The 21,698-nt window shown below is 42.1% G+C and overlaps 1 protein-coding gene across 2 annotated transcripts; it reads left to right on the plus strand.

The window, feature by feature from the left end:
• Window positions 1–1,251: 1,251 nt before the first annotated feature.
• On the plus strand, window positions 1,252–21,157 carry WASHC3 (WASH complex subunit 3). Of its 2 annotated transcripts, none has more exons than XM_035127029.2 (7): window positions 1,252–1,430; window positions 4,107–4,205; window positions 8,666–8,731; window positions 9,440–9,571; window positions 9,919–10,026; window positions 16,881–16,945; window positions 18,899–21,157. In XM_035127029.2, the coding sequence occupies exons 1-7, from the start codon at window positions 1,380–1,382 to the stop codon at window positions 18,981–18,983; spliced, it is 606 nt and encodes a 201-aa protein (XP_034982920.1). In that variant the 5' UTR covers window positions 1,252–1,379; the 3' UTR covers window positions 18,984–21,157. The 2 variants fall into 2 exon arrangements, with proteins under 2 accessions (XP_034982920.1, XP_034982919.1); XM_035127028.2 differs by having other exon boundaries at window positions 1,255–1,430; window positions 9,916–10,026.
• The last annotated feature ends 541 nt before the right edge of the window (window positions 21,158–21,698 follow it).

The raw sequence follows: 21,698 nt of genomic DNA on the forward strand, positions 1-21,698 counted from the left end.
TATCTGACTTTTAGAAGACATCTGAAGGCAGCCATGTTTAGGGAAGTTTTTAATGTTTGATCTTTTATTGTGTTTTTAATATCCTGTTGGAAGCCGCCCAGAGTGGATGAGGAGGCCCGGCCAGATAGGTGGGGTATAAATTATGATTATGATTATGATTATTATTTCCTACCAACCTAGCAGTTCAAAAGCATACTAGTGCAAGTAGATAAATAGGTACTGCTGTGGTGGGAAGGTAAACGGCATTTTTGTGCGCTCTGGCACTCATCACGGTCCTCCGTGTGCCAGTAGTGGTTTAGTCATGCTGGCCACATGACCCGGAAAACTGACTGTGGACAAACGAGAGCTCCCTCAGCCTGAAGCGAGAGGAGCGCCACACCCCATAGTCGCCTTTGACTGGACTTAATTATTATTATTATTATTAAATATATAAATAAAAGCAGCTGAGTACGGTTCCTATTGAATTTAACACATTTGGTCTCAGCTCCTGTTCAGAGATATTTGAACCTTGGTGGTTAGTATAGTACGAATTCCCAGTTGACCATCTCATGTTCAGTAGCATCTTAAAGACCAGCTACCGGTAAGTCTCTCTCTCTCTATAGATTGATTGATTGTACAAATTGTGCTCAGGAGGACAATTGTTTCCTCCAACCTGGAACCATGGGAGTAGCCGGGGGGGGGTGCAGTTGCCCCACCCCCTAAATCAATAAAATACATAGTAAACTGAGCTGAGGGCCTGTCCCTCCCCCCAACAAAAGACCTGTCCCCCCCTAACAAAATCCTGACTACACCCAAGCAACCTGGGACATTTCATTCCTATGGGATTGCACTGAGTTTTGTTGATGACGCCTCTCATACAAAATATCAGAGCAATGTACCAACAACATTACAAAAGAGACAAAATACCGATAAAAACATGATTCCCCCCCAAAAAATCTACCTCCTTTTCGAAATGAGTACGATTCTCCACCCCACCCCCTGCTCCGGGTTGGACAAAACAACAGCAACAGAGAGAGAGAGCGAGCGCGCGCAAAATTTGCATTAATAAATCATTCAGGTGTTGTAAATCTGATTAAGTAATGAGAACGGAGAGAAAACAGTCCACGCCCCATTTTCAGGACGAGGTTCGGTTTGCCAGACCTCGCCATTAGGTCTTCCTGCGGTACGAACTACAAGCCCCATGATGCAACGCGGCCGGCCTTGCCCGGAGAGCCTCTCCTGCCTTCCCGTATTGCCGCTCCGCAGGCAAAGGGCGGGGTCGAGGAGCGGCAAGGCGGAAATCGCTTCCGGTGCGAGGGGTCGCGAGGGGTTCCCTGCCTGAGAGGCTGCCTATCTCCCCAGTGAGGTCCCTCTTGGCGCCTGCGAGTGGCCGCTTGAGGATGGATGAGGACGGGCTGCCCCTCGTAGGCTCCGGCATCGACCTGACCAAGGTACAGGCGGCGCCAGGTTCCTGGCGTTGCTCCCTGAGGCCGGCGCCAGGTTCCCAGGGAGCGAAGGAGGCAACTTCCCCCTGTAGGACAACCCCCCCCCCTCGTCGTCGTCTCTTAAAAAGGGAATCTCACAAGCTCGCGGCGGCCTCCTCTTTCCCCATTGGGGGACCTGACGCATCTAAGCTCTGTGAATCGGGGCTGCTGCTTTTGCCCTTGCAGGGCTCCTCCTGGACCTTTGGCAGGCAGAAGTTCGCCAGGAGAAGCTGCGCTCCTTCGCCTGTGGTGTCTCTCCGCATCGTGTTTTTATTAAAGATGCAGAAACTATGCTGGTGGGGAGGTGGGGGCGCGGGTAGGGCAACCTCTGAGGAAGCACAAGTGTATGGAGGCTGAGGGTTAGAGAAGAGGGCAGTTGCGAGGAACTGGGGGGGGCGGAGGGTGTCCTCAAAGGAGTCAAAAGTGGCTTAGCTTCCTCTGCCATTCGTCTCCCGTGGGAACCAGTTGAGTGAAAAAAACAATACACGCTGGGCCTCCTTCATGGAAGTTACAAGAGGCTTGCATAGTAAACATATATTATGTGCCCTTATATGCCAGTTTGTTAACAGGTAGTAGCAACCACTGGTCATCTGACCCACCCTGAGTAGCCAAGCCTTGAAGGTTTCCAAAACATCTTGAACAAAGAGCATTTTTAGTACTTGATCATCAAGCATCCCTCTGAATTGGTTGTTTGCCCTTCCATGCCCTACTTTCCTCCATCCATAAGATTGCCTTTTTAAACCATGTCCCTTATTTCATTTTTAACTCGTTCAACCAGGCCTTCCTGCACTGTAGTCAATTTTGGGTTTTTTATTTTTTTCTGGCTCTGATTCATGCGTGAGTGCAATTGTTCTGGAGCAGGCTTGATAACCCATGTCGCATATTGAAACTTGTTCAGACCCAAATCCCCTGGGGAAACTTAAATAGCTACACTGCGGTACTGAGTTGGAAAATAAGGCAAAACAAGTTAATGGGTCTGGAAGGTTGCAGGAACAGCATGAGCTGAATTTTTCAATGTGTGCTTGCAACTCATCCAACACTAATGTAATGCAAATTTGATTCCATAAATCAGTGACTTTCAAGCTGTGTTCTGGAAAATCCAAAGTGTGCTGTTGGACCAGGACCAGGGAGACCCTGGTTAAAATCCCCACCAGCTCTTAAGTTCCTTGGGTGATCTTGAACCAGTCACTCTCTCTCAATCTAAACGTCATCACAGTGTTGTTCTGAGGATGAAATGGGTGGTGGTGGTTGCATGCTGTTCTGCATGCTAAAATGTAATAAACCCTTGCTTCAGATACTACATGAAATCAGTAATGGCAGATAAAGTTCCCTGGCAGACAGTTTGTCAGATCTGCCAGTCTTCTTTTGCAGTATGCCAGTACTCTGCATGAACTTGTTGTATTCCCCTAAAACAGGTCTTGCATTCTACTACAGCAGACACCCCGGTAGCGCTTCCTTGGCAGATGACAAGCCAGTGGTTCCTTGAAGGCAGGAAGCTTCAAATTCACAAGGGAGTAAACTTAGTGAAATATAATCCAATGACAGTAGCAAGCAGGTGCTGCAGGTAAAATGGGGAGAACTCAGCAACACTTACTCCATAAGAAAATCCCCTTTTAGATTTCTGCTGTGGCAACACATTGCACTTTGATCATGTATGCAGGACCCAGTAGTCCCTAGGACAACAATTTTCCATGCCAGACACCATACTGGAAGATGCATGATACTTTAAAAAAAGCCACACTTACTGGAAAGATAAATTCCTTTTTGACTTTATTAGATAACTCCTAAAGCATCTAATTTAACATATCTCCATGAGCTGTCACTGAAATATTTCATCATAAATGCCTATCATAAAATTTTTATTGGTTGATTAATAGATAAAGCTGTGACTTGGTGGCTGTTGTGGATTTGCAGTAGGAGAGTGATGATGATGGAAGTGCTTTTTAGGCTAGCCCATGCCCTCACAAATAACTACAAAAATAAGGTTGTCGGAGAAACTGTTTAATATACTTCCAAAATCCATCCACTACCTTTTTTAGAATGTGAGACTTGCAGCCCCTGCATATTCATACTTACTCAGAAGTAACTGCCAGTGAATTTGATGGTAGTGGCCCAGAGATAGCAGTGCAACCTTAATCTCTGTTCTGCTTTACATTTATAGTCTGTCCCATTCTTGTAGATGAGTATTAAGGAACCTGTGGCCCTCCATGTGTTGTTGGACTCGTGCTGCCATCATCCCTGACAGCTAGTTATGATTGGTGAGGCTGATGGGAACTGAAGTCTCAACATCTGGAGGTTTTCCGTCCCAGTTATAGAACTACCACGTTTACATATTTGAATCTTGTGACTCAGATGGAAAACAATATGTCCATCCAGTTTGCATATGCTCCAAAAGTGGGAAGAACTGCAAGCATGATAGAGCACAGGATTACACTTTTATGTGACTTGCATAACTTGAAGCATTCATCTGAAAAAAATAAATTGGATCTCAGCATATCCATAGCAAAAGTGCAACAGATATGTGTATTCAAACACTGGACAGGGGTGTGAGGAGCAACTTTGCTCAGTTTTATCACCATATAGGTTTGGGGTGTTACAGAATGAGCCTTGCTATTGTATTTGTTTGTGTTTTGTATAACGCAGGTTCCCGCCATCCAGCAGAAGAGAACAGTGGCATTTCTAAACCAGTTTGTGGTTCACACAGTTCAGTTCCTTAACCGATTTTCCACTGTTTGTGAAGAGGTAAGTAAGTATACACTTTACTGTACTGTACTGTACTGTACTGTACTGTACTGCCTTGGGGAAGGGGGTGGGTGCATGTTGTAGATAGGATTTGCGTTGTTGGCTAATATTCTGCTGTGTAGTGGCCTATTCCCTCTGATGAATTTTGTAAGACATAGTTAAAATACAGGGTTCATACAGGGTTACCGCTAACCTTCCTAAAGAGATGGTGCTTTGGAAGTTCAGTAGCTCTTCCTTTTTCAAGGAGGAAAGAGACACTGGCTGTAAAGTACATGGGGTCCTTTAGCTTTTTAGGGTCTGACATGGTGCAGTAGATAGCACCAAGCATGGCTATTGGAGGCCCACATTCAAATAAGGAGCATAGGAAGCTGACTCAGGTCAGATGAGCCTTCGAACCCAATATTTTCCATTTTGATTGGCAGTCTTTCCCATCACCTGCTACCTGATTCTTCTAAGCAGAGATGCCATGACATGTTATCTGCCACACAGCTATGGTCTCCTTGTTCAGCTGCGAAGCTCACTGGAAGGTCTTAACTCCCTAAATCATTCTGGGTTGTTGTGGGGTTTTTGTGTGTGTGCGTGCGTGCGTGCGCGCTCTTGTTTTTTGTTTGTTTAATACAAAGTATCCCAGACAGTTCATAATGTAATAAAAATTAAAACAGAACAGAATTATTCATGTTTTATAGATATTTGTAGATTGATTTTATTGTATTGCACATGCTGTAGGCTACCTTGATATATTTCCCAAAAGTGCAGATTATGTACTTCAAATAAATAAATAAATAAATATTATCATAAAAACATCAATAATCAGATAAATAATTAAAAAGGGACCTCTGGAGAAAGGATCAGACCAGGTGGACTTCCCTCTTCCGGGCATAGCATTGCCCAGGCACCACTCTAGAAAAGTCTTATCCCTTGTGGCCATCTGGTATTCTTCGTATGGCTGGGCCTCCACATGAACAAGCCACGATGGCTATGTAGAACCTCCACCATTAGAGACTATGCCTCTGAAGGCCAGTTGCTGGGAATCCCAAGTAGGGAGAGTGCTCAGTTGTGCTCATGTCCTGCTTGCAAGTTTCCCATATGCATTTGGTTTGCCACTGTGAGAAAAAGATGCTGGACTGCACAGGCCCTTAACCTTCTCCAGCAGACTCTTCATATGTTCAAAGGTGAGACAGATTCAGAAGTAGAGGTGATTCTTCAGATCCACTTTGTCACAGCCTAGTGCCCTCCAGATGTTTTGGGCCACAACTCCTTTCACCCCTGACCAGTGGCCATATTGTCTGGGGCCAAGAGGAGTTTGAACCCAACAACATTTGTAGGGCACCCTCTTGGGGAAGGCTACTTTAGATCCTAGGGTCCCTGGATCTATCCACCTACTAGGGTAATTGGGATGATGAGAGAAGAATAGGAAAGTGTTCCGTACACTGATAAATGCCATAAGAATCCTGTTGTATAGAAACAAAAATTTTAAAAATCCTTCCAGCAGCAACGTAGAGACCAACTAAGTTTGTCATTGATATGAGCTTTTGTGTGCATGCACACTTCTTCAGATACACTGAAACAGAAGTCACCAGACGCTTATATATAGTGAGAGGGTGGGGAGGGGTATTACTCAGAAGGGTGGTGGGAAAGGGTGATTGGGAAAGACTGGTAGCTATTGACGACTTGTATAGAAATCAGCTTCTAGTGTTCCATCCTGCTCAATGCACATCAACAAGAAATGTAACTTGTGATGGGGCTTTGCAGATAGCAGCAAAATTCATTGTCAGTAATTGCGGTCCCATTGGGTATCTAGGGCCCTCGACCAGGCTTAGCCTTTCCCTTTGCTTTATCTTCCATAAGTGAGTGTTTGCTATTCACCCATGTGGGGTAAAGTGAAGCAATGTTGTTGATGACACTGTTGGGTTTGAAGGTAAACCTGCCCTTGCACTGTGTGGCCTTGTCATCACTGATGGTGAAACAGGGGAGGGGTGCCATTGGTCTCTGTGCATGCTGCCCCCTGCAGAAGTCCTATTTTGACAAAATATTTCCAGACTGGCCTTTGCGAGCAATCAATATTGGTTGGCGCCAATAGGATTTGCAGACTTACCTGCATTGCTGCATTTAAGTTTTAAGTCCCATCACCTTCCTTCAGCTTCATCTAAAAAGGCACCGCCATAATGTTTTCTGATATATACTGTAAATGACTTCAGATAAATTGACTTTGAACAGCTAAAAACCAGGTGGCTAGTTCTTTTTCTTTCTTTTTAATCCCAATGTCTTGACAGCCCTAAATACTTTTGTGTGTAAAATAAAAAAAATTCCTTCAGTAGCACCTTAAAGACCAACTAAGTTTTTATTTTGGTATGAGCTTTCGTGTGCATGCACACTTCTTCAGATACGAAAGCTCATACCAAAATAGAAACTTAGTTGGTCTTTAAGGTGCTACTGAAGGAATTTTTTTATTTTACTTCGACTCAGACCAACACGGCTACCTACTTTTGTGTGGTCATTTTTTTAAAATGACATCCATTCCAAAGAACAAAGAGGCATCTATAAAGAAAGAGATGGAGACCAAAAAGGAAAAACAAAACCCCAAGCTCATCAACATCTGTGCTTCTTTGTCTCTATTATGTTGGCTGGTTGGCATATTTCTCAGGGTGTTAAAGATTTTGGCTCTAAGAGCCCAGCAAAAAGTTACTACCGTGCCAGGAGGCAGGGAGAAAAATGCTACAGATCTGCCAGCCAACACACTAGCCAAAGGTACAACACAGGCTGGTTGCATATGGCAACAATTAGTTGAAGCCGCCATATCGGTTCTTAAGGTTTGGGCTTTTTTGCAAATCAGCTTGCATTTTAAAATATGTCTTATGTAGCTTTTGGAACATTGTGTCAGTTCACCTGACCTTTTATCAGATTTATTCCACCACTTCCAAATTGGATTACTATTTACAATATTTACAAGTAGGTCTGAATGCTTTAGTTCAAAAATGGCTTTGTGATACTAATTGCTCAGGTTTCACTTGTTTTGTTGTGGAGCAGGTGGGTTAGGCTATTTTGATTGTGGCATATCATGGGATTGTAATACTGTAGGCTATAGCATTTCCCATCTAAAGATGAGCAGTAACTTTTGTTTATTAAATTGTTTCACTATTATTCTACCCTTTTGCAAAAACTATATGGGGAGGTTTGTGGCGTTTTCCCCTCCCAGAAGACAGGTTTATTTAAAGGAGTAATTGTTCTGTTTACATCTTTCACATAATCTTTCATCCCCAAACCTTTGAAATCAGTAGAGATACACACAGCAATCTATATCCAGTCTGAGTAAAATTCACAAGTGTTCATTTATAGTCTGGTCCATTTTCTCATTAATCTGCAATTTAAAAAAAATTGTACAAAAATTCTTCTATATGCCACATTCAGCATTCTCTGACCACCAGTGCAAAGGCTATTGTGCTAGTGTAGCAATGAAAATAAAGGATGGGCAATACCCAGTGCAGTGCAACATTTGTGCTAGCGGAAGCTTGTTGTGCAGGAGTTTGTTCAACAGGAAATATTGGTACTACAGTGGCAATCTGTTGCACAATCAGCAAAGAGAACCACAGCCGTTTCCTTTACTTTCTCTTGGTTGAGCCATTCTTCTAGCACAAGTACACTACTAAGCAATTTTAAATCAGTGCGACATTGAATTCCTCTCACAATCTCAATAGACACATTTCTGATCCTACTTTACCATAAAATGTGTATTTGTTTAAATATTTTGATACCTTCTGTGGTGAGAACTTTATTGCAAAATTTTGAGAACTGCAAAATCCAAAGGATAATTGCCTTGTGATCCACGTATTTGTTTTAGAGGTGTGAATTAGGTTAGTCACTTTAAAAACTAACCAGTTCTGTATCCTTTTGTGCAGCCCTTAACACATGACTCTTCAGGCTGCCCAGTTTTATCTTGTCCTATTCAAGGGTTTAAGATTCATTTTACACAATACTATTGTGTAATAATTTGAAATAAAGTCTATATGGCAGGCTCGTTCATAGACACTGTATTAATTGTCTGTGCAAAGTAAAAATTGCTTCCAGGTAGCCAATGACAGAAATGTTAAAAAAAGTTATCTTTTTTTAGGCCACAGGTAACAAACAACTGTTTTGGGGTAGATGGGCTGTTAAATGTTTTTTAGAGCTAGCAACTATTTACCAGGCTTCTCTGTTCTATATGCACCAATTCTGGTAGCAATGAATTTTACAGCCTAATGTTGTAATCAGCGATTGATCATGAGGTATTTTAGACCACCTGTGTGACAAGGCTTACAGGCTCATTGTATAATGTACCACATATTATCCTCCGAAAGAGTGAGGCAATAAGTATTTTTTGGGAGGGAGTGGGATGCTAAGTATTCCTGATCAGGGAGTGCAGAGGAGAGAATTGCCAGTGAGTAAAAGTATGGAGTAATTTATTTCCCTTCCATCTTTCCCAGAAATTGTCGGCACTTTCCCTCCGTATTCAGCAGATTGAAACTACACTGAATATCCTGGATGCAAAGGTTTGTGCATGATTTCTCTCTTCTTGCTAGTTGTAGTCTTGAGCACAATTAAAGGACTTGCCAGTATAATTTCTAAAGTCCAGTTTTTATCTGAGCTACATTCGTCTTCAGGCAGAACTGAGTATATTTTTTCAGAATGTCGGAATGTAAATGGAAACAGATGGCAAACGGATATCTGTGATAAGGCAAAGAGGAAGTGAAATTGTTGGGTGCAGGCAGGGCCCGAGTGATAAACACTTCACCCCCTCCCCCCTGCTTTCACGCTCGATGAATAATAATAATAATAATTTATTATTTATATCCCGCCCATCTGGCTGGGTTTCCCCAGCCACTCTGGGCGGCTTCCAGCCGAATATTAAAACAGTACAGCATTAAACATTAAAAACTTCCCTAAACAGGGCCGCCTTCAGTTGTCTTCTAAAAGTAAAATAGTTACAGTACTTATTGCCTTGACATCTGCTGGGAGGGCGTTCCACAGGACGGGTGCCACTACCGAGAAGGCCCTCTGTAGATGAAGAGTTCTGGAGAACTTAAAAGCTGGCCAGAATTTTGTGACATGTTGGTTTGTCCTAATTAAGGTATTGCCTATTAGTGGGTTTTGAGGCCTTGGTGAAAAATAGCATGTACTGAATGCTGACTAAACAGCTACAAGTTTTATATTCTCAATATTAAAATGTTGTCTACTGTTCTTGGTGTTCCCATCTTCAGTTGTCTTCTATACCTGGGCTAGAAGACGTCAAGTTTGAAGTATCCAGCACCAGTGTCAACAGTGTTACGAATGGCCCTGTCCCACAAGTCTCAGTAGATCCACAGTCAACAAATGTATCTCCTCAGCTGGAGGTAAAATATTGAGCACTTCCTGACTTGTTCTTCTTTTCTTTCTAGTTAGCCTTTCTAAAGCATGCAATGACTTTGTTCACATGTGATTTGATTTGCTTCCCACAGACCACAATCTGTAGTCAGGGTTTGTTCTTGGCTTACTGATTGTGGTTTGTTGGATCTGTGGTTTGGACATAATTCATAGCCAGGGATTGTGGTTTGTTTCATCCATCCACTAGAGAGGAGGAGCAAAACAGCCGCAATCTGTGCGCTCGTGCTAAACGTAACCATGGTTTGCCATGATGTGTGAACTGAGAATGTCTGCAGATGTTTAAAGATTGGCAAATAATGTTTTCTCTTTACAGCAGAGCACCAGTCATGAGATGGGGCAACAGAAGACGGAAGGAGCCACAGAAAATATCATCACAGTAGCAAAAGATCCCCGCTATGCAAGATATCTCAAAATGGTTCAAGTGGTAAGACAGTTGTTCATCAGGCTTCATCAGACACCAAATTTGTGTGTATTCTGTATCAAGCAGCCTTTGAAGTTAGCCCTACTGGCTGTCCACTCTAACTTCTTTTTAACTAATCCTCTAACTTTTGATAAACTCCCTCTTCTGAAAGGGTATGTGACTCTGTTGGAATTTGTGGTGGTGGCTGTTGTCAATCAGTTCAGAACTCGTATTTCTCGCCTGATGTCATTTGTTGAATTTATTAATGTCTCTTTATCGTGATCTGACTGTGCATTTGCTCTTTCAGTGTGATGACAATTCAAATCATCTATAACTAGTGGCTTTCCATCTCTGAACTTCCCCGTTTAGAGACCTCTGCAGCAGTTTCCGTGTTTGATGGTTCTGTGCCAGGCTTGATGGGAACAATATGTGTGAAAAGCCACTCAGAGATCAGTTTTTTTCCTATTAGTTTGTTTCCACTGATGTCCAGCCAAACCAGTTAAATTGCTCAACATGTGATGGACCTTTGCATCTAGAACATGCTTGCAAATGAGCTCTTTGTAAGCAGGCCCTGGCTTCTTTCCATTCTGATTGAGCCTCCAAGCCAATTGTCTCATTAGCATTTCCTAACCTCCTGTTGATGAAAGGAAAATGAACAGAAGTCACTTTACTCTGAATTAAACAGTAGTAATAGAAAAGAAAATTATGTGTCCAGAAAATTGCAGGTGAGCAGGCTGCTATTGTGCTTGTGAAAAAGTCTTTGTTGGTTGCTGTGAGAACAGGATGCTGGGCTAGGTGGCCCATTGACCTGCTTCAGTAGGCTCTTCTTCTGTTCTTAATAAAAAATATGTGAAAAGGCAAGACAATGCCACTCACATTTTTTCTAGAAATAAGAGACAAAGGTCTTCTGAATTTCTATGGATTAAAGAAAGCAGGAGCGAATGATTCTCTATGAAAGGCCAAAGCCATTCAGTATTCTTATTCCACAAAGGTGTTTAGTGGGACAAGGGAGAGGCACATGCCTGTATTTTCCTTAGCTGGAGCATAACATGGAAATAACGCTTCACACATTTTCCTAAGAGATGCTTTTTAGCCATGGCGCCATGCAATTGGTCTTATTTTAACCAGCTATGGGCAAACTTGCCCCCCCCCTCCATCTTTGGACCATGCTGTGCAGCCTTCCTGAAATTAAAATGAAACTAATGGCTTGATTTCCTTGCTTGTGCCCTACGGTTGCTGTTGAATCAGGCTTCAATACAAAGCGTTCAGATTCAGTATAGTTGTTAGGATGTTCCACCAGACCTCTTTTGCTGGCCTGAACATTTTCCTGTGAATTGGGAGTGGCAAACTGGCGTTGTGTGGCTAGATAATTACCAGTGCATTTGGAAAGACTGATGTGGTGGCTGAAAGGAGAGTGCTTGGCTGATGGTTCGTTCTAATGTCCTTTTTTTGGTGATGGGATTTGTGTTGGGGGTGGGTGGGGAAGACAACTTTCTGCTCTTCCCCCCCCCTCTCTCACACACCCTATTAGATTCTTAACCACATTATTTGAAATCTACCCTTCTTCTGTAGAAAAGCTTCTTCTATCTATGCCCCCTCCTCTTAGGTACAGCATATGAATGAGATGTTGGGCTGTTGAGGAGCACAGTAGTTTTATGTATATGTTACAGATGCATCAGCAAGCACAGCTTTACCCAAGTAAAGCTACACATGAATTTTGGAGCCACAAAAAAGTGAGGAAAGCAGGCATGCACATGGTTTGTATTTCTTCTTTAGGAACATATAAGAAGTGCTTTATATAAGATCAGGTTACCAGCATGAAGTAAGAAAAATGGGAAGATATTAGTTTTTCTCCCTCTCATAATACTAGAATCCATGGCCATCCAGTGAGAAGCTGAATGTTGGAAGATTCAGGACAGACAAAAGAAAGCACGTCTTCAGACAGAACAGAGTTGCGTGGTATAATTCACTCTCCCAGGATGTAGTGAGGGCCACCAACTTGGAATTGTTTTTAAAGTGGATTAGACAAATTCCTGGATGATAAAGTGATCGTCGGCTACTAGCCATGATGGCTTTCTGCTGTGTCTAGTGTCAAAGGTTGCTGGGAATCAGAAAGTGGACGAGTTCTGTCATGCTTCATCTCTGCTTCTAGGCTTCTCATAGGCTTCTGGTTGGCCACTGCGAGAACAGGATGCTGGACTAACTAGACCTTTGGTGTGATTCAGCATGGCTCTTACAATATTATCTGGCCCAGTATTATCTACTTCAGCTGGCTCAGGCTTTTCACATCATTTGCTGCTTGGTTGTTTGTTATTTGTTTGATATATAAGGGATTGGACCTGGGGCATTCCGCACCCCAACTTGTGAGTTCTGACATTGAGTTAAGGCACCTCCCTTCCTTTGTGAGATCCAAATGTATTGCGAATGAGTTTCATCATCTGAAGCTAGTTTCATCATCTAGTTTCATCATCTGAAGCTACAGGAGGGTTGGGAAAACCAATGATGTGAGTTACTCACAGTTCAGCTCTTCCTGCTTTTTTTTTTGTAATGTTTGAAACAGTATTCTGTTCAAAGCTGAGGGTGTTAGTTCTCATGACAGTCACGCCAATGACACCCTCTATGTATCCTCCATATAGATAGCACTGTCAAGAGGTTGTAGAGGAGCAAGCTTGTTGTGGGTCAGCTTGAACAGAAATTGCTTTGTGGGAAATTGACAAAAAAAGTCTTAACGAACATGGACCAGCAGAACTTTGTGGCCCCAATCCAAGATAGTTAGGCATAGTTAAGCCAATGCACCTGATTCTGTGTTGGAGTGTAGGCGTATAGCATAGCTGTGAGATTTAAGGGCAGCTTCTTCCACTCCCGTAGAGCTTGTGTTTAGGCTAGGGCTTGCTGATCGGAAGGTTGGCAGTTCGAATCCCCGCGACGGGGTGAGCTCCTGTTGTTCGGTCCCAGCTCCTGCCCACCTAGCAGTTCGAAAGCACGTCATAGTGCAAGTAGCTAAATAGGTACCGCTCTGACAGGAAGGTAAACGGCATTTCTGTGCGCTGCTCTGGTTCACTAGAAGCGGCTTAGTCATGCTGGCCACATGACAGCTGTCCGCAGACAAACGCCGGCTCCCTTGGCCTATAGAGCGAGATGAGCGCCGCAACCCCAGAGTTGTCCGCGATTGGACCTAATGGTCAGGGGTACCTTTACCTTTACCTATGCAAGTTAGGAGCTGCAGGTAAGCCACTATGGAGATGACTATATCCTGACCTGGTAGCCTAGGAATTGGGACAACCCAGCTATAAAGATTGAAGCAATATCAATGATGGCAAAAATCCATGAGAAGAAAATTGCTTCAGTGGGTGTAACAGGTTCAACTATTTGGTGGAAACATCAGAAAACAAATTGTAGCAGTAAGCAAGCCAGTTCTGACCCTTAAGACAGATAAGCTTTCTCTTAAATTGCAGGGGAACACTGATTCTCAAGTTAAAAATGGGTCTGGAAGTAAATGATATTCCATTTGGGACAACTACTCCACCTGTTTCATAAAACCCTAAGCTAACTGTTTATAGGCCTCCAGGATATGATCTTAAATTCCTCTTGCATTAGTTATGTAATACAGCTTGTGTTTTTTATTTGATTATAAATCATTTTAGTGCCGTACGTATGTTAGATAAACTTTTTGGCAAGTAAAAAATCCTCTACTGCATCAAAGCATAGGTATGTAGGTGTGGGTCTCATCTTCTCAATTTCTTACTTCATATTTCCCATGACACTTTCTGGAGTTGAATCTTAGGTGATAAACTTTCAATTCTTCTCCCCCACCCCCCATGCCAGTCCTGCGATTGTTAAAAGCTCTGAAATGGCAAGAAAATATTGGGGGAGGGGTGTAGCTCAGTTGCTTTGCATGCAGAAGGTCACAGGTACAATTCCTGCTATCTCTACGAAGGAATGGGAACATCCCCTGCATGAAACCATAGGGAGCTACTACCAGTCGGTGCAGGCAATACCAGGCTATATACACAAATGGTTCGGCTCAATATAAGGAAGCTTCTTATGTTCCTATGACACTTTCAAGGTGACATAAACTGGGGTATGATCTATACAGCATACAGTTTGATGGAGACCTCTGAAACAGAAAGCTTTATGTAAGACGGTTCCCCTCTACTACAATATTGCATAGCTTTTTCAGCTGCAGTTCTTAGAAGCTATTCTGTTTCCTGGCTAACAGTTGTTTGCTATTTCTTCCATTGGCCTTTTTTTCATGTTTATAATAATCGTTCCCATTGTAAGATACAAAACGTTCTGGATAACAGAATCCTCAACACGTTTCCCCCCCCCCCAAAAAAATCTAGCTTCCGTACTTTGGGTTATACTTTCCATATGGCATATGGTTAGTCCCAGTTATAAAAGATCTGTGTGACTCCTGGTAATTACAGTTCTGTAGATCCCCGCTATTAAACTGCTGAGTTTAATTGTTTTTATTGGAGATAGCCGGTTTATATAAAGGTGGGGGGAAGCCCCAAATACAGATGCACACAGGAAAATATTAATCACCGAATTAGCATCACTATTGCTCTGCCAGCCTTAACCACTCTCTCCACTTTCATGTGTGACGCTAGTACTGACACGCTTCTCTGAAACACCCGCCATGGCTCCTTTCTCCTTACCTTGGCCAAAGTACATTTGTTCAATGCCAAAACCAACCACACACTACTGTTCACTTTGAGTTTGAGGTCTCTCACGTCCTTTTCAGACCTCCAGTAGACCTTGGAACTCAGAAATTGGACTCTCTTTTTTTCGTTTTTGACCTTTTGCATCAATGATGGCAAAGCAACAAGTTCTCTTTGAGCCTCAGTGGTAGGAACACAGGAGCCAATTCTGTTAGAACACCCCTAGCAGATAGTTTGGACTTTCACAAACTGTTCTCTAGGATCCTACAAGAAAATATGAAGGGAAGATGTTTGAGACTTGGGGAAGTGGACCTCAAGTAGTGGGAGAGCTTGCATTGAAAGGTCAATTTCATATGCATAGTTGTCTAAAACTTACCGTACCTTTGTGCTAGCCCACATTTAAATGTTGATCTTGTGATGGTAGATTTGGAGAAGCCTGTCTGAGGAGCCTCCTGTTGTTACCAAGAAAGTGCTGAGGGGAGCTGAAGGAGAGTGGCATAGTTACAAATTGCAAGATGAATGAAGCTATTTTTCTGAGATTTCACAAAAATAAAAATAGCAGTTCAGTTGATGGATAGAATTAACTGCTGGCCCAGCAAGTGGGAAGTCAGTCTGGAGGTGTTTAAACAGAAAAAATATATTATTATTAATAAAATTAATACCCCACCCATTTATACCCCACTTTGGGTTACCCCAGTCACAAAAGCTTGGTAGCCTAATACCAATACTTATGACCTAGGTGAAGATGGGTCACGACAACCTCTAGACCTTCTCCCAGCAACATCAGCCAATCAATTTTATTGGAAAGGACAGTTTCATTACATACCCCTCTTTATAGGTGGTTTCCTGTTAGTAGGATTATGACGTGATCCCACCTCTGCATGTTGTGATTTTGGAATTATAATGGCTGAGTGTAGGTTCCAGTTGCTGCAAGCAAACTGATGAGAAGAACTGCATGGGTAGAGCTGTATCTCGGGCAAAGAATGGTCACAGATATTCAAAAGGTCCAGGACCTGACCACTGTACTACACATGCTAGTCCTGTTCTTTACATCTTATTTAGCTGGTTACTGGTTAAAGAAGAGGATGAGAGCAATGTGCAGAGCTTGAACATTGGCCTGCCATCGCTGCATCCCTTTCTTTTTCTCCTTCCTGCATCCACATCTTGAGTTCTTTGACTCCACTTCCGTGATCACCTTTCCAAACTCCAACCGTTTTTACACTGATAACTTTGACTGATGTTTGAGCATAATTTATTTAGTGCCTGGAGTGCATTGCTGACCATCTCTTGCATCTTTTTGTGGGGCAATGGGGAATTCAAGAAAGAGCCCTGCTGGATCAGACAGAACGCCTGTCTCATTTCAGCCTTGTACTCCTGCAGTGGGAATGGAAACACAAGACGAATAGCATGCTTCCACTCATATTATCCAGCAACTGGCTTTCAGGGGCATGCTGCTTCCAACCCTGGAGGCAATATAGCCATTGTGATCAGTCCATAAATTTGTCTAATCCCCATTAAAAGTCATCCAAGGTGATCACTATCACTGCATCTTGTGGAAGGGATTCCATAGTTTAATTTTGTGTAGTGAAAAGAAATCCTTTTGTTCATCCTGAATCTCCCACCATTCAGTTTCATTGAATGACTGAGTTCTAATATTATTGGGCGTGGGCATTCTCCATCCACTTGATCTGCACCATGCATAATTTGGTTCACCTTTAACACCCCCCCCCCCCCGAATTTTTCTAAACAAAAAAGCCCAAGATCTTGCTTCATAGGGGAGCTGCTCCAGCCCCTTGATAGTTTTGGTTGCCCTTTTCTGTATCTTTTCCAGCTTGACAGTGTCCCTTTTTGAGGAGGGAGAAACTCACATGGACATTGCGGACACATAAGAGATATTCCACAGCAGCAAACTTCTCTAGGTGTTTGAAAATGAAAGAAAATGGTATGCTAGGCTGCAGCCTCTGAAGTAAACCTGTTATTCAGAAATGTAATTTGGGTTTTCAACAACTTCTACTCCCAAACTTTCTATAGGGGCACCCATAGGAAATGTAGCCTTCGATCACCCTCCTGCTGTCAACGAAATCAATTTCTCAGATCAGAGATTTTTCTCTTAACATTTTTGTGTTTGCTCTTTATTCATTAAAATGCTGCGATTTTGATGGGACTCCCTTATACAGTGCTTTTCTAGACTTTTATCGTTCTTTCCCCCCTCCACAGGGTGTTCCTGTAATGGCAATAAGAAACAAAATGATTTCTGAAGGATTGAACCCGGATCTTCTTGAGTAAGTGACAACTACTTGAGTATTATGTGTGCAGAGACAGGACAGAGTTGGCTCTTGCAATGGATGGGGTAGAGAAATGGGTATCTTGGTCATTTGGAAGCTTCAGAAAAAATTCTAATTTGAAATAAACCTGCAAGGCTGAAAAAGCTATTATACCCAAAAGCTATTACACCCAAAACATTCCATTTCTGCTTTCCCAATCAGGTTATTATTTAAGGCTATCCCCACCCCCACCCCCAGCAGTAGGATTACCTCCCCCACTGCACACTTTTAATGGCTTGAGGATATTATCTTACTTTTTTCTAGACAGTAGCCACAGTTAAGCATGGCTGGGTTTTTTCCACTATTAGTGATGGAACAGCTTATTATTATTATTATTAAAACAAACTTTATTTATTTCTTGCACACATTAACACAAAAAACACAAAATACATTGCCAAACACAAAAGCATTACAAAAATTCCACTTTTTTAAAAGAAAAAGAAAAGACAAAAAAGATAGAATTGAAAAAGGAAGGGGGGAAGAAGAAGACTAAGAAAAAAAAGAAAATATATCTATTACTTATGAAATTACTCATGAAAACAAATTATAAAATATACAAAATCATGCACAGTTTCATATCAATAATTGTTCCTAAAATACTGTAATACTATAAAGAAGAAAAAGAAAGACTTCCACTGACCACACAACACTTCCTTATTCTCTAAATTTACCAGTCTGTATTCGTTGTCGTCTTCTAACCTTCATAACTTTATTTAAACCTAGGTGATGGAACAGCTTATACATGCAGGTCCACCTCTTTATTGCCAGCATTTTAAAGGAGAATAGATAAAGTTTTAGAGATTTGTTTTACTACCAACAGAAAAAAAAAAGAATTGGCTCACTTATTTGGGATTGAAACCCAACAGAAGCTTCAGTTCCTTGTCAACAGAAGAGCTACAGGTAGCCTGATCCCAAAATTTAACTGTACTGCCTATAATAACAGCGAAGGATTGAGGCATACCTATTGATTTTAATCCATGATGTTCAAGGAAGATTCTTTGGTGCATATGTTCTGGATTCCTAAATCAATGTTCTCAAGCATAATGAAACGGTATAACCCCATCTTAGAACATACCCACAATCCTAGAATTCTGACTTCTAAATACATATCCTGACCAGCCCCTAAGCTGCCCACACTTCTCCCTGGCTCCCCACATCAGTAATGTTACAGGGGCCACGGCAAGCTTTAATAGGACTCTGTATCCCTTTCACAAACACCAGTAGGGCTAGGACCTGTCCTCGAGAGAGAGTGTCTTGGACCTTTACAATTGATAGGTCTACGGTATTACCATTGTATGTGCAGGTAACCCTACAGGCTGAGAAATGTTGTCCTGCACGATGTACTAATAACTGCAGCAACAGTACTTGGCCTTTATGCTGTGCTTTTGGAGTGTTCAAAGAGCTTTGCATCCATTCTCAGTCATCTTTAGAGCAACCCTATAAAGTCAGACAATATTATCATGCCACTGCAACAGAACAGCAGCTGAAAGCTACCTCAGTGAGCTAAACGAGATTTGAATGGGACATTCCCCACCTCACTTCCAAGGTTTTCTGGATTTTGCATCCAAAGAGAGATCTCTGAAATTATTCCCCCTCCTTCCTACGGGAAACTAGTCTGCTGCAGTACAAACACCATCTACCCAGTTAGGAACTTGTCAGTCGACTTCATATAGGCAATGATGTAGGCATTGCCTATGAAAGCCCATGCCACAGTAAACATCTGAAGTCTGTAAGGTTAAGGAGCATGTTTTGCTGCTGCATAACAACACAACTACTCTTCTGAAAGTAGCTGCAGCATTGACACTTAACATGTCTTCTAGCGTTGCATGTGATCATAGAATCATGGGAGGGACCCCCGAGGGTCATCTAGTCCAACCCCCTAAGTTGTGGTTTCTTATCTTTCCCTTGCAGGACACCAGATGCTGCATTGCCTACCTTGGGAAGTGAGGCAAATGCAGAAGACAGTTCTGACAGTGAATCCTCATTTAGTGACTGACAGCGCTGATCCAGGTGCATCTTTCCTTAAAAGCCCTCTTCGCAAGTGCTTGTGTACAAAACTTAAATCTGAAAGATTTCCTGATAGCTTGAGCCATAGAAAGTATTATTCTTTAATGGAATCGCTACTTTGCACTGGGGTCTTTGCATCGTCTTCCTCAGAGTTTTGAATGAAGGCCCAGGCCGTCCTGAAGGGACTGACAAGATGTGCTGTTACTCACAATACGGTGCCCCTGATTAATTGTTCCAAGGAAGCTCAGGGTAAACCTGGGGCAGGTGGGATAGTAAGTAGACCGTGCAAGCATGGCAGGTGGGAACAAGTGTACCAGCTCTGTCACTTTCACCCTCCACAAGTTCTGAAGATGACCAACTCTAGCGGGGAGTCTCCTGCATTTGTGGATTTGTGTATATTCCCTGTGCCACATAGAACCCTGATCTCTCTACTTCCTACACTGCAAGGAGATGGGTGCCCTCCTATTCATGGAGGGGGGTCAGGACAGGAGAGGGCAGAGCCAGCATGCTCATTCTTGCTCTCTCCACTCACTGGCTTTTCTGCTTATTTGTGAGTAAGGCACCCCAGAACAGCTTTGCATTTCTGAGTCAAGATGTTTCTTTGGACAATACTTATAGCCTTTTAAATTACCTCTTTATGACTGGATTCCACTACCCCTCCCTTCCTGGTAACTGTCTATATTTTGCTAATGCTGTTTCCTACACTGCTTTTCTTTTTAATCCTCCAGTATCAAATGAGAATTGAAAGCACCAATTGCTTGCTACATTGGGATAAGCACAAATATTCTATTTGCCCAGTGGTCTAAGAGCTGTGGGTACAAAGGGCAGTGACAGAAAGACCGAGGGTGGAAGACGGTGGCTCTTTCCACGAGCATCTCACACAAATCACACAGCATTGCTACTACACCCCGCCAAAGTTTTTTTTTCCCCAGTGGAGATCCCATACTAGGCAAGTGCAAATCTTAAGTGGCAAAATTTTGCATATTGTATCACTGCCATCATAGTCAGCAATCGACTTCTGTGGGTTATTTCTTGTTTAGAATGTCTCTCGTGATTATTATAGTGTACTCAAGAAATAAAAGTCCAAGTTACTTAGGAGAGTAGAGCTTTAAATTCTGATGGGTAAGAAAGTTGTTTTCTGATAAGGTTTTTTAATGCAATAGCAAAGACTTCCATAGCTTACAATTTTGAAAGACAGATACAACTAGCAAGGATATTATCTTGTTTTCAAAAGCTTATTCAGGAAAGCAACACTCACAGAAACTGAGACCTACCATTTATTTCAAAGCATGAGTTGCCTTATAGAGGGATCTAATTAAAAAGAAGGGGTGGCCCTGCCTTAAATGAAAAACAGCCTTTTAAGATCAAAATGCAATAGTATGTTACAAGACTGCATAAACTTTCAAAGGTCTTTTTTTGTGCAAGATTGGCTTGCATTGCTGCCTGGTGAATTTCACTAGTGATGTTAAGGACCACTTCACTTTATGGATTTAGAGCATTTCTAAAGTGCACACACAGTGTACACTAAAATACTCAAAAAAGAACACTAATGCCCTTCCACCCCATATATGAATAGGGGGGATCTGCTGTTGTCTGTGACTTCCCAATGTGGCGCAGAGAGGTGTAAACTGGCCTTCAGCTTTTGTCCTTCAACTTTTCTCCCAGCCCACCAGTGTTTTCTCACACTACCATTCTGAATTTGCTGCACATGTGCTAGCGCCGTCATGCTTTCAGCAAATGCTAGGATAGCTCATTTATACATCAACATCAGATCCGAGTATGAGCCAAGAAAGGCCAAGGATGCACACACCTCTTGGCCAGGAGAGTTCTGTCTGCAGGCATGAAGCAGAATCTCATGCAATTCTTCTGATTGGAACAAGACATTCCGGGACATTTGTTTTTGTCCAAAAATATTTCGGAGTAGAGCAATTTGTTTCAAGCAACAAATCTAAGATGTAATCTTTGTCTAGGTCTTTATTAACCTGGTCTTCAGCAAAATGCAACTAGTCTTAACAGTGTCTGCTTTGTCAGCCATAAGTAATCAATCAAATACTCTTTACCATGCTGCCTAATAACACATATTGTATACTACTACACACAGAAGTGGATTCTGTATATTTGAAAAACACACATCTATAAATAAAATTATGTTTTGTAAGCAAATGTTTGATTCTTTGTGCAATGTGTAGATAAAATTGCATGTTTTGACGCAGCCTTATTAATTTTTATTGTCACTAAAGTGCACTGCAAGAACATTTGAAACTATCCTTCCCCAGAAGTCAAGGGAGATAAGAGTTCGAGAAAACAAGATTGCTTAGCAGCAGAGAGATTTCTTACATCTGCAGGCAGGCAGCATTTGAAATCGTGCAGTGGAGTCTAGAAATATTATTTTTCTGCACTAATTAGTTATAAATACAGCTAGGTATTGTTTATGTCAGTTTTCAGCTGGAGAACATTGGTGGTTGATTTCAGAAATTCTCAAACTTCAAAGGAAAAGAGGGCTTCACTGTATGTGGATTAAGGATGCAGTGTAAGTTTAATTCCCTCCAATGTTTTTTTGTAAGAGTTACTGTTAATGTAAAACACAAAAAGCCTGTAGCTATTATTTATAAACACAGCAAAAACAGAATAAAACAACCTGAGTGATTCCAGTATTTTAACAAATAATACAGTTTGACCTATTTCAGGAAGATGCAGATTATAC

This window comes from Zootoca vivipara, chromosome 10 (genome assembly GCF_963506605.1).
Source record: "Zootoca vivipara chromosome 10, rZooViv1.1, whole genome shotgun sequence".
Lineage (NCBI taxonomy): Eukaryota > Metazoa > Chordata > Lepidosauria > Squamata > Lacertidae > Zootoca > Zootoca vivipara.